At 44.2% G+C, this 13,339-nt stretch overlaps 1 protein-coding gene across 1 annotated transcript in view; it reads left to right on the forward strand.

Moving 5' to 3' along the window:
- Nucleotides 1-13,339, forward strand: part of ADAMTS17 (ADAM metallopeptidase with thrombospondin type 1 motif 17) — a 324,757-nt gene that overhangs the window by 54,189 nt on the left and 257,229 nt on the right. Inside the window, exon 4 of the mRNA XM_072796801.1 lies at nt 5,414-5,586. Within this exon, the coding sequence (XP_072652902.1) occupies nt 5,414-5,586 (173 nt within the window). The remainder of the gene's footprint in view (nt 1-5,413; nt 5,587-13,339) is intronic.

Genomic DNA, 13,339 nt, shown 5'->3' on the forward strand with positions numbered 1-13,339 from the left:
CAGGCCTAATTCCCAGCAGTAGCACCCATTTTGAGCTTCTTGGCCTGAAATGCCCTCTGTCCGAGATCTTGAAGGGCCCAATGTCCTTGGGCAGCTGCCCCCCTATCCTCTACTGTGTCTGTTTTCTCTCCTACTTGCCTCAACAGCTGGCATGGGCTTGTTTTTCCTCTCTCTTGGCACAAAGGTGACCTGAGGTCTTCCCTGGAAATGACATTGGTAGACTCACAGAGTAATTCTTCTGGCTGTTGAACTCTCACACCAAATATTTTGTGATCCATGTGTTGTTTTTCCCTGGTAAATAGCTAAAGACTCTTTATTTTTAAACTCAAGAAATATCTGTTTCATACAGAGCTTAATAATTCACAATTGAGATTTTTTTTTAGTTTGCCAAGAGCAAAACTCCTAACTAAAATGACAGTTTATGTGTTTGTTCAGCCTTTTTAGTAGTCTTCAAATTCTTAGAATCAATAGTGATGTGAATATTCTAAAAGCAGCACATTTAGAATGCCCTTTGAGTTTCTTTGTGTTTTTCTCTTCCTCCTCTTGGTCCAAAAAGAGACTTGGGGTATCATACATAAATACATAGAATTTTCTTTTCTTTTCTTTTCTTTTTAATATTTAATTTATTTATTCATGAGAGAGACAGAGGCAGAGACACAGGCAGAGGGAGAAGCAGGCTGCCTGCAAGGAGCCTAATGTGGTACTTGATCCCAAGATCCCAGAATCAGACCTGAGCCAAAGGCAGATGCTCAACCACTGAGCCACTCAGGTGCCCCCTAGAATTTTCTTTTTTAATGGATAATGGGGGCAAAGGGAAACTAAATGTAAGAAAAAAATTGTATAAAGCAAGAGGTTGAAAATCTACCAAGTCAGCCCCAACTCCAGCAATGTGCTGGCAAACAAGACCACTGGGTGGACTTGGAATGATCCCTGGTGTCTGTAACAGCAGGAGAAGGCCTGGAGCCCCACTGGTCGTGGTCTGTCCTCATCAGGGTGGTAAGGGCCATCTCCCTCATTCCCACAGTGGCTGGAGACAGCAGACTCCTGAGCCCAGTGTGGAGGGCCCTCCAGATGGCTGCACACCTGCCCAGTTTGAGCTTTGACCTCTCCAGTGAGGTCTGGATCCAGCACCCTTGTTATTCTGAAATTGGCCTTTTTCTTCTTACTTTTCAAGATGCTTATATATAATCCATGAAAAATAGTGTTGACAAACATTGTTAGGGTGTATGTACACAGTTTGTGGAATTGAAGGTCAAAATGTATTAAGGTACTGTTCTCGCCATAGGGAAGGAATGACCCTCAGAAGTGATGGCCGTGGAGCTACTGGCAGAGGGATTGATGACAGGGGTAGGGAAGAAGCAAGCTTCCCTCCACCCTCCTGTTCTCCTCTGCCACAACCCCCAAGAAGGACATGGGCATGGAGAGGGAATACAGGTCCTTGGTCTCTTATCTGCAATTCCAAATCCCGGATTTTTTTTTAAAATTTTATTTATTCATGAGAGGCACAGAGAGAGAGGCAGAGACACAGGCAGAGGGAGAAGCAGGCTCCCCATGGTAAGCCTGATGTGGGGCTCAATTCCAGGACCCCAGGATCATGACCTGAGCCAAAGGCAGATGCTTAACCGCTGAGCCACCCAGGTGCCCCAGGATTTTTGAAACTCATTTTGTGGAAGCCCTGACTTACCCTGATGTGAGGCTCCCAAGTGTCTTTCTTCACCCCTTTAATTCATCTTACTGTAGAAATAGTAGTGCCTTTGGATAACAGCTTGCTACCCTAGACCTCATTGAAAGTGGTAATCAATATTCGGCATGCATACCAGATTGCTTTGCAAAAATCTGAAAATTCTGGATTCCTGAAACCCATGTGGCCGCAGGAGTTTGAATCAAGGCTTCCCACCTCTTCCCTTGAGTGCAGGGACAGGACAGAGCACTAGAGCACGTCTCTGCATCACCAACCAGCCTAGTGTGGTTCTGGTGTGACAGCCCCAATGAGCAGCACTCAGTGCGAGGAGTGCAGACAGCAGGACAGCAGGCCCTGGGCAGCTGGGAGGGATAATTATGCCATAGCTGCTAAAGAGCCCTGACCAACCTAGAGACCCTCCAAGCAGAAGGACCACTGCCAGACAGGGCTACTCAGAAGAGCTGTGCCCTGTCTTCCTGTGTGGGTTCTGCAGCACACAGCATCAGTTTCATCATGCTCAGCACAGAACCCTTTCCTGAGCTTTCTAGGGTCCTCCTACTATTGTGCCTCAAATTCGGATGGCAGCGAGGAGCCCATTGGCCATGTGTAGGCAGAGCAGGTGGGGGGAATCAGAGCCGAGCCAGGCAAGCCTTGGGTTCTAGGGCTAAAATCACCCAGCACTGCCTAGCACTTGACTTCAGCTTGTGATTGGGAAACAGGGATTCCACGTACCCACTCACTCATCCATCCATGCGTGCATTTGTTCAGTGAATATTACTCCATTCCAAATGTGCCAGGGGCTGGGAACCATGAAGGAAACACATGGGATAGTCGTAGTGAAAATCCTTTAAAGTCTAGAGAGAGAGAAGGAGGGAGGAATAAATAAATAAATAAATACATACATACATACATACATACAACCAGAGCTTCTGACCATTGTGTTTTACTGATATTTAGTATTCAGGGCACATGTCAACCTGCAGCATTTCCCCCTGGACAACACTGTTTATTAGTTCTCTGCCGTCCATTGGGGAGGGAAAGGCAGGTCTTTGTATTTGAAAGTACTGTGTACTTGAAAGACTGATGCCTGTGCAACCTTTTGTTAAAGATAGATTGGTTGATTGATTGACTTGAGAGAGATTGATTGATTGATTGATTTAAGAGCGAGAGAGTGTGTGTGCCGGAGCAGGGGGGAGGGGCAGCGGGAGAGGGAGAAGCAGACTCCCCACTGAGCAGGGAGCCCAATGTGGGTCCCAAGACCCTGAGATCCTGAGCTGAAGGCAGACCCTTAACTGACTGAGCCATCCGGCCACCCTCCCCCAATGCAGCATTTTGATATGTTGAATGTCCAGGTGCAGTTTGCCCCTTTGGTCTGGGAGCAATGGGCTCCTTTTCTTAGAGACTGCTCAGCTCAAACAAGTTCAAAGTTCACCATCTTCCAGAGAGAGATGGCTAATGTGTCCTCTGGGCCTTGCCAAAACTACAGCTCCTTATATATGAGAACCTGAAAACAGGACACTGCAAAAACAAGTGCTGAGCATCTGCAGATGTGAATAGAAGTTGGAGCTGTAGCACCACGTGGCTCCTGGCTAGTTGCCTGGGAGAATGTGGGTGTGCTCATGACAGCAGAGCCCTTACTTGGGTAGCCCTTCATTTCCACTCTGTTGCAGTGGGAGCAAGGTGATTTTTTGGGGTGTGTGTTTTTTTTTTTAAGTTTTTCTTTCTTTATTTGACGGTATACAAACAGGAAGGTGAGGGAGAGGGAGAAGCAGACCCCCAGCTGAACAGGGAGCCCAACGTGGGGCTCGATCCCAGGACCCTGAGATCATGACCTGAGCTGAAGGCAGATGCTTAATCGACTGAGCCACCCAGGTGCAAGGGATATTTTTTTTTTTTTTTTTACAAATTCCGAGTTGGACAGGCCAACCTGATCCAGGCAATAAGTATGTGGCAAGCAAGCACCCAGAGCCCAGAATTTGGAAATCACTGTGTTCCTCCTGCCTTGTGGTCAGAGATGAAGTGGTTGCTGAAAGTGGGTATAGGTTTATAAAGAGACCTCAACAAGTGGCATCTTTCTTTCTGCCCACGTGTAAGGCCTTGCGTTCTGTCTTCAAATGGACTCCTACCTCATTCCACTGCTGAAGCCTAGAAGTCTTTGTGGGAGGTGGACCTGGCTCTGGGCAAGGAGAGAACCATCCTGCAGGGCCAAGACATTCATGTGTTTCATTTTGTATTTCGGTGGCTAATTAGATGACATGTTGCTCCCCCATGCCTTCTGTATTGTGGAGAATTTAAAAGTGACATTTGTGTTTTTCTAAAACTCACCATTTTTTTAAAGTAAATTCTAGTTCATTGTCTACACTTGGGAAATACAGAGGAAAAAAAGGAAAATGAAGATCACATATCCCCTACCACTCATGTTTTAGTTACATTCTACCTAGGTTGGTTGGTTATCTTCTGTTTGATTGTTTGTTTGTTTATATTTATGTTCTTTCAGAGCCTGAAGGTACTTGTGTGCTAAATCTTTGCAATATCACAGCTTAACTGTATATACAGATTTAGTCCTGCTTCTGTCTACATCGCTAAATAATCTTCACAAACGTGCCTTTCATGGCTACAAACTTGTTTTGCCATGGCTGGCTTTCTCTGTGGTTGGATACTTAGATTGCTTTTTGTTTTTCATAATTGTAAATTATATTGTGCAGAGTATTCTCGTTTGTCCATTATGACCCATACCTCAGGCTATTTCAGTGTGCTTTTTGGCTCTGGAGTGATCAGGTCACACTATGAAGCCAGTATGTGCTACGTAGGCTGCATTCCCTACATGGAAATTGTAGCAGAGGTGACTTTTGTCCTCTCCATAGGGGCTAGTGCTCAAAATGGTTATAATAGTTGCCAAGTTTAGGAAGTGCCTTTCTGTTTACATACATTTGGGTCCTGAAAATGGGTGCCATTTGCATCAGCCTTTAGTGTTGGTCAGAGGGGTTTCTACCAACAAAGTCTAGGTCACCCTCACACAGCAGCTTGGCGCACCCAGACACTCTGATTTGGGCTCTAATTGATCACGAGGCCTGCTGATCCACGTAAGATCTGATAGAGAAATCGGTTTATCTAAAGAGTCAGCAGAGGATTACTGATGACCCTTCCCTGTGTTAACCAAAGGGCACACTTGCATCTTGGCCGATGTGTGTGTGTCACACATGTGATGTGTGTCATGTGATCTTCTTTTCTGATTATGTTTTGTTTTTCTTTGAAATGATGCTTTGTGATTATTTATGTTTATGACTCCTCATTCATGACTGTCAACACAGTGGCCAGAGTGCCACCTCCCTGGGTCCCAGCTATCAGCAGTGGGAAAAGCCCTTTCAAAAAGTCTGGCTGGTTCTCTGCCATTTACCTGAGGTGCTTTCTGATCTCTCCCCACTGGGCCTAGGCTTCCTTTTCCTCCACTGACTTTGCACTGCTGTCTGCTTTCCTCTAATGCGACAGGTTTTCTCTTCCCTGATATTCAGTCCCATTTGCCTCCTGGGGCTTCGATGTGCCTCAGCTCTACCTGTAGGAAGTGAGCTCAGGACACCTCCCCCCACCCCGACCCTATGATGGGGGAGGTCCGGCTTCTGGCCACTGGAGGCTGGCTATTCTCAGTGAGAGTCTCAGTAGAAGGCTGCTTCACTGTAGGGTCTTGGAAATCAAAATGCCAAGGACTGCATGAACATCTCTGTTGTTTTCTAGAAAAGAAGAAGCCAAGGAAGGGCAGGCAGTCCCAGGACTGGCGGGAGCGGAGGAACGCCATCCAGCTCACCAACGAGCATACAGTGGAGACCTTGGTGGTGGCTGATGCCGACATGGTGCAGTACCACGGGGCAGAGGCTGCCCAGAGGTTCATCCTCACTGTCATGAACATGGTGAGTCTTGAGTTGGGGTCCTGACCTAGGCAGGCTCTGCTTCCTCCTTGATGAGTGCTCTGTTCTTGTCTTTTGCCCAGCTAAGGAGGAAGCTGGGTTGGGGGATGGAGACACCCACGGCCCCGTGACCCCTCAGCAGAGGGGGTCAGGGGATGCATCCCATGGGAGAGGGCCCACCCACCCACTCTGCCCTAGTGTGTAGTTTCAGTGCCTGGGTCTGCTTGGTGGTTGTGCCCGCCCTGCCATTCCTTACCAGAGGTTTGCCGAGACCTTTCCTAAATGCCAGACCTCCTCCAGGGGGATTTCGAAGTTGGGCGAGTCAGTCCCTGTTCTAAGGAGTCATTGGTCTTGTAGAAGGAAACAGGATCCAACTTGAATGTGAATCAGCTCTTTCTGTGTGCCATGAGGGCTGGACGAGAGTCGGGGGGGAGGTTGTCTGGTTGAGAGCACAGGGAAGGAGCCATAAAGCCTGTGTCTACCTCTCTGGTGAATGGGAATAGCGGGAAGCTTTCACATGATGGGTGCAGGGGGAGGGCCTGCATTCCTCAGTTTAGACACAGAAAGACTTCTGCATGCATCTCAACCCCACACATCCATCCACTCCCCTAACAAGCATTTTTGAAGCCCACTGGCATTGTGTTAAGGTGTTGGGGATCCAGGTGCAAAACAGACCTGGTCCGTCCCTCAGAAGGCAGTGTTATCAGCAGACAGATAAAACCCCATAGAAATATCTGCAGTGACCTCTGGGGTCCAGGTGGAGGGCTGCTGAGTGATCTTGCAGCATAGAGTCTTCAAGGAAGAGCTGACCTTTGAGCTGAAAAGAGTAAGAGTTTAAGAGTTTGCAAGATCAGGAGAGGGGTGGCAGGTCCTGCAGGGGTTGTGGTAGGAGCTACATTTGTGGGAGGGCAGGTGGTGTGACATGGCTGCAGGAAGGAGTGGGTGAGCTCTAGGGGTTTGGGTGGACACTGGAGCGGGGCATTTGGAGAGGGTGTCCTGAGGAGTGGTGCTGCTGAAGTAGGGAGGAGGAGCAGTCCCACAGTTGTGCTTGGTGGGGACTGGAAATGGAGAGTGTGTGGGAGAGAGGATCTGAACCACAGGGCAGGAGTGAGAGCGGAGGAGGTGCTAGCCCTGGTTTCTGAGAAATATGTGTTCTTCATCTGCACAAACCCAAGTTCTCCTGGTGGCTGGTTAATGATGGGTTGCTGTGCTTTGGTCTGCCCAGAGGAAGCCTGGGAGGAGGGCTAGTGGGGCTGACTCCACAGCAGACTCTTTCATCTGTAGTTAATTTCATCTCATTTATTTTTTTTAATTGTCCGGAGCACAAATGCCAGGAATAAACACTTATTATGGCAGCTAAAGTAGTAATGAGGCCAGACTTCCACTTTGATATTTGCTTTCATAATTTGATCGTCAGGATGGGGGCAGGGAGGGGGTGGTACTATTGCCCCCAAACTCCCCCACAGTGGTATGATGAAGGACAGGGACTGAGTGGTCCCTATACTTGGCTTTAATCCAACACTCTTCACTCCCCTTCCACTGCTCACACGAAGAGGTTGGCTGAGGGCAGATCTGGGGCCAACCACATTAATTTGGGATTTAGATATTTCTTGATGAAGCATGCCTAGTAAGGGTGGGGCCATTGTGGTGAAGGGCATTTGGCATGTGTGCACTAATACTGAACCCTTCAGCCTCCTCCTGTGGGGTTTCTTGGCCAGTCTGATGAGGCCAGAGAACAAAGGAAAGCAGAGTTTCCTTGACCCACTTGTACAGACTCTCAGCACTGGGAACTAGTTTCTATTGCTCTAGTGGTGGGCCACCATTCAGCAATTTAAAGACAGGTTATGTTCAGACATTACACCTTGTTATGAACAAGACCACCCTCTGCCACTACCGTCCTTCAATCTCTTAAACCCTAGTTTTGAAAATCCAAGGAATTCTGTTCTTCCTGTGGCTCTTCTGGCAAAGGGATTACTGTTAGGAAGCAAGATCTTCTTTAAACCAGGAGGATGGGAAAGGATTATGGGTGGGATGAGGAGCCCTGTCATTAGACAGGTCTCCAGGTGCAGTGAGCAGGAAGCTGAGGCCAAGCAGCCCGCCTCTCTCCTGTCAGAGTGTTTACTATGATCCTGCTGGATTGAAATGGCTGTGTTTCCCTAGTTTTTGTGGATTTGGAAGGGAATCTGCTAGAGTGGTTGCCACCTTCCTTGCACCATGTTTCTCTCCAAGCTGTGAGAAGTAGCTTTGGGTGGTGACATCCAAGCTCCCACACCCTTCCCACTTTCTGGCTTGGGTCTCTGAGTAGAGACCTGTTCACCCACGCTGTGGATCAGACCCTTGAAGCTAAATCTAGACAGGCTCCTATCCCCCAAGGCAGGCCTGGACACTTGTTAGGGCCTTGGTAACACATTGAAAGCTGGGTGAATTTGGTGTTATGTGTTTGCTTACAATTTTCAAAAGCATCTTATGGTTGTGATGTATGAATTAGGTGTCGTGGCACCTGGGTGGTTCAGTGGTTGAGCATCTGCCTTCAACTCAGGTCATGATTTTGGGGTCCTGGGATCAAGTCTCATATTGGGCTCCCCACAGGGAGCCTGGTTCTCCCTCTGCCTATGTCTCTGCTTCTCTCTCTGTCTCTCCTGATGGCACGTGCCTGAGAGGAATGGAAGGAGAGGATGTCTGTGATGGCAAGCTGGGTTGTGTCTCCTTCTCCTCATACCTGGTGTATTTCATTATATTTCCGTCCTACAGAGGAGATGGAGGCTTGTGGGCAGTGCTGTGGTCAGGGAGCACAGCCAATGAGCAAGTACACAGCAGGGCAAGCACTCGAAGCCAGGGCCAAGGGAGCCCTGTCTCACCTTTCAGGGTCACAAACATGTCTGGGGCCTATTGTTTGTCTTCATCTCCAAAATGGACTGCCCATCATTGTCTCTGGCCTTGGCAACAACTCTGTTCAGACAGCAGAGGGTGACTGCAGGAGCTGCCTTGCTGGGCTCCTCATGTTCATTTTCTTCCCTCTTGATTCCTTGCCACAGAAGGACCAGCAAGAGCTTCATCTGCAGAATTAGGGCCTTGTTACTAAGCAGCACTATGCCCTCCTGTGGCTTCCCATGTGGGTGATGGGGAGTACCCCCCCTGTGTTGCACAGCCCTCCCAGGCTCTGTAACTGAGACCACCTGCTTGCCCTGGACATTATTCCCTTCTCCACCTCAACAGTAAACTCCTGCCATGTTGGCCTCTGTTTCTCAGGGGGCCCAAGCTCTTCTGTGACTTACAGCCTCTCTTTGTCAGTAATCCTCCTTATCAAACTAGCTTCTCTATCTTTGCGGGCTCTGGGCAAATGTCCCCTTGGAGGGGCTTTCCTTGCTGACCATCTGAAGAGGCCAACCTGTTTTCTTTATCCTTGCAGTCTGCTTTGTACTTGGTCCTTATCTCAAGTTACAATTCCATATTTATTTGCTTTTGAAGAACCACCTTGATATGAAGAATTTTCTTATGCTATTGAATTTAAGCTGGTATAAATTTAAATTAGAGGGGCCTGGGTGGCTCAGTGGTTGAGCATCTGCCTTTGGCTCAGGGCATGATCTCAGGGTCCTGGGATTGAGTTCTGCACTGGGCTCCCCCAGGGAGCCTGCTTCTCCCTCTATGTCTCTGCCTCTCTCTCAGTGCCTCTCAATAAATGAATAAAATCTTTAAAATAAATAAATTCACATTAGCATATTTACAACTTTAGGATGTTAAGTGTAATCCCCACAGTAACCACAAAGAAAATAGCTACAGAACATATACAAAAGAAAATGAGAAAGGAGGGCCACTTGGGTGGCTCAGTCAGTTAAGTGTCTGACTTGATTTTGGCTCAGATCATGATCTCAAGGTTCATGAGATTAAGCCCTGTATTGAGTTGTGAGCTGGGTGTGGAGTCTGCTTGAGATTCTCCTTCTCTTTCTGCCCCCTGCCATTCTCTATCTCTCAAAAAAAAAAAAAAACAAAAATGAGAAAGGAATTAAAAAGCTTCACTATAAAAAAAAAATCACAAAAAAGTAATGCAGGAAACAAGGGGCAAAACAGGCTATAAAGTATATCAAAAACAAATAGTAAAATACAGAAGTCAGTCAGTCCCTCCTTATCAGTAATTCCTTCAATGTAAATGGATTGAATTCTTTAAAAGATCAGCAGGATGGATTAAAATATGTATCTAACTATATACTGTCTGCAAGAGACTCAGAGTTCCAAAGACACAATTAAGTTGAAAACAAAAGGATAGAAAAAGATATCCCATGCCAATAGTAGCCCTAAGAAAGCAGAAGTGGCTATACTAATATTGCACAAAATACTTTAATCACAAGAAGAGATAAGGATACTATATATTAACAAAGGTTTCAATACAGCAAGGAAATATAACAGTTGTAAGTCTTTTTGCATCTAATAACAGACCATCAAAATATGTGAAGCAGAAATTGCTGGATTTAAAGGGAGAAATATATAGTTACATAATAAGAGATTTCAACCCCTCCACTGCCAGTAGTGGATAGGACACCTAGGCAGAAAATATAAAGGAAATAGAGGACTTGGAAAAACATGATAAACCAACTTGATCTAACAGACATACAGAACACTCTACAACAGCAATAGGATAGTCCTTATTTTCAGGCGCACATGGGACATTCTCCAGGATACAGCACATTTTAGGCTGCAGATTAAGTCTCAACAGATTTAAAAGATATCATATAGGGCGACCTGGGTGGCTTGGCGGTTTGGTGCCGCCTGGGGCCTGGTCCTAGGGACCCAGGATTGGGTCCCGCGTCGGGCTCCCTGCATGGAGCCTGCTTCTCCCTCTGCCTGTGTCTCTGCCTCTCTGTGTGTGTGTGTCTCTGTCTCTCATGAATAAATAGATAAAAATCTAAAAAAAAAAAAAAAAAAAAAGGATATCATGCAAAGAATCTTCTCCTGACCACAATGGGATTAAGTTAGAAATGAGCAACTGAAGGAAAACTAGAAAATCCACAAACATGTGGAAATTAAAGAACATACTCTAAACCCATGGGTCAAGGTAGAAGTAACAGGGAAAATGAGAAAATACATACAGATGCATAATAATGAAAACACAACATATCAAAGCTTATGGAACTCTGCAAAAGTAATACTCAGTGGGAAATACATAGCTGTAAATGCTCACATTAAAAATAATAAAAGAAGAAAGATTTCAAATCAGAGTCTGCTGCTCCCCCTGCTTGTGTGTGCTTTTTCTGTCAAATAAATAAATAAATAAATAAAATCTTTAAAAAAAACAAGGAAAATCAAGAAAGCCAAGAGCCAATTCTTCAAAAGAATTAACACAATCATCAAACCTGTAGTGAGAGGGACTAACAAGAAGACTCATTACTAAAGTTAGAAACAAAAGTGGGCACATGACTACCAATTCTACAAAAGTAAAAGGGATTATAAGACAGGACTATAAACCATTGTATAACAGCAGATTAGATAAACTTAATGACCTGGATGGATTCCTAAAATCACAAAACTTAGTAAGATATTATCATGAAGAAATAAAAACTTGGGAAGACTTAGAACTAGTAAGGAGATTGAATCTGTAGATTCAAAAATCTGGCCAAAAAAAACCCTGCACCTGACAGCTTCACTGGTGAGTTATACCAAACATTTAAAGAAGAATAAAGGAATCAGTCCTCCTCAAACTCACCCAAAAAACTGAAGAGGAGAAAACATGTCCTAACTATAAGAGGCTGGTATTGCCCTTACAAAGTCTGATGAAGACACTACAGGAAAATAAAACTACAGTTCTTTATGAATAAAAAAAATTTTACCTTGTGATTATTGATGTAAAAAACCTATGCATAATATTAGCAAACCAAATTCAACAGCATATTAAAAGGATTATATACCATGACAAAGTGAGGTATGCCCAGAATGCAGGTATGGTTCAACATACAAAAATCATTCAATGTAATAAACCATATTAACATAACAAAGGGAAGAAACACATAATCATTTCAATTGATTTAGAAAAATAATTTGATAAGATTCAATACCTTTCCATATGATAAATATCCCAAAAACTAGGAATAGAAATAACACCTCAACATCATGAAAGACATATATGAAAACTCCATAGTGAACATCATACTCAAGGGTGAAAACCTGTAAGTTTTTCTTCTAAGATGAAGAACAAAGCAAGGATGCTTGCTTTTACCACTTCTATTGAACATAATACTGATAGCCTAGCCAAAGCAATTAGACAAAAGAAAAAGCATCCAAATAGGAAAGGAAAAAGTAAAATTATCTCTAGTCACAGATGATGTGATCTTATATGTGGAAAATCCTAAAACTTCCTCCCCTCAAATTTTAGAATGGGATAATTCAGCAGAGTAGCAGTATATAAAGCCACCACACAGAGATCAGTTGAGTTCTATACCTAACAAAGAACAACCCCAAAATGCAAGAAAACCATTTCACTGGCATTAGCATCAAAAACAAATACTTAATAGTTAACTTAATAAAAGAAATGAAAGACTTGTACACTAAAAACTACAAAATATTAGTGAAAGAAATTTAAGAAAATGGAGAGGAATGGAAAGACATCCACATTCATGGGTTGGAAGACTTCTTAATTAAGATGTCACCACTACTACCCAGAGCAGTTTGCAGATTCAGTGCAGTCTCTAGCAAAGTCTCAACAATATTTGTCTTTGCAGAAATAAATTCATCCTAAAATGTTCATGGAATCTCGAGGGACCTTGAGTAGCCAAAATAACCTTGAGAAAGAACTGAGTTGGAGGACTCTACACTTCTTGATTTCAAAATTTACTACAAAGCTATAGTAATCAAAACACTTTGGTGCTGGGATACAAGCAAATATAGAGTGAGCTTAGAAATAAACCCCGACATATATGGTCAAATGATTTTCAACAGAGGTGCCAAGATCATTCTATGAGGAGAAGTGTTTGTCTTTTCAACAAATGGTGTTGGGAAAATTAGATATTCACATAAAAAAGAATGATGTTGGACCTTTACCTAATAGAATATACAACAATTATCTTGAAATGGATTAAAGACTTGAACATATAAGCGCTGAAACTATAAAATCCCTAGAGGAAAACACAGAGAAAAAACTTCGTGACATTGGATTTGGCAGTGACTTCTTGGCTATGATACCAAGGCATAGGCAACAAAAGAAGAAATAGGTAAATTGGACTTCATCAAATTTATTTATATTTTTTAAAGATTTATTTACTCATGAGAGATATGTAGAGAGGGGCAAAGACATAGGCGGAGGGAGAAGCAAGCTCCCATGGGGAGCCTGATGAGAGGGACTCGATCCCAGGATCCTGGAATCACAACTTAAGCCAAAGGCAAATGCTCAAACACTGAGCCACCCAGGCATCCCTGGACTTCATCAAATTAAAAAACTTTTGTGCATAAAAGGACACTATCCGCAGAGTAAAAAGGCAACTCGTAAAATGAGAGAAAATACTTACAAATACATATTTTATAATATCTAGGATATAGAGAACTAAAACGCAACAACAAAAGAAACCAAACTGATTTAAAAATTGGCAAAAGCACTTGAAGCATTTCGCCAAAGAAGATCTGGAAGTGGCCATTAAGTACTAGAAAAGATGCTCAATGTCACTGATGATCAGGGAAATGTGGATCAAAACCATAATAGGACTTCACTACCATTAGGATATTTATTATTGATATTTATTTACCTATCTCTCGTAGAGTTGACACATAATAT

The sequence above is a fragment of the Canis lupus genome, chromosome 2, assembly GCF_048164855.1.
Source record: "Canis lupus baileyi chromosome 2, mCanLup2.hap1, whole genome shotgun sequence".
Classification (NCBI taxonomy): domain Eukaryota; kingdom Metazoa; phylum Chordata; class Mammalia; order Carnivora; family Canidae; genus Canis; species Canis lupus.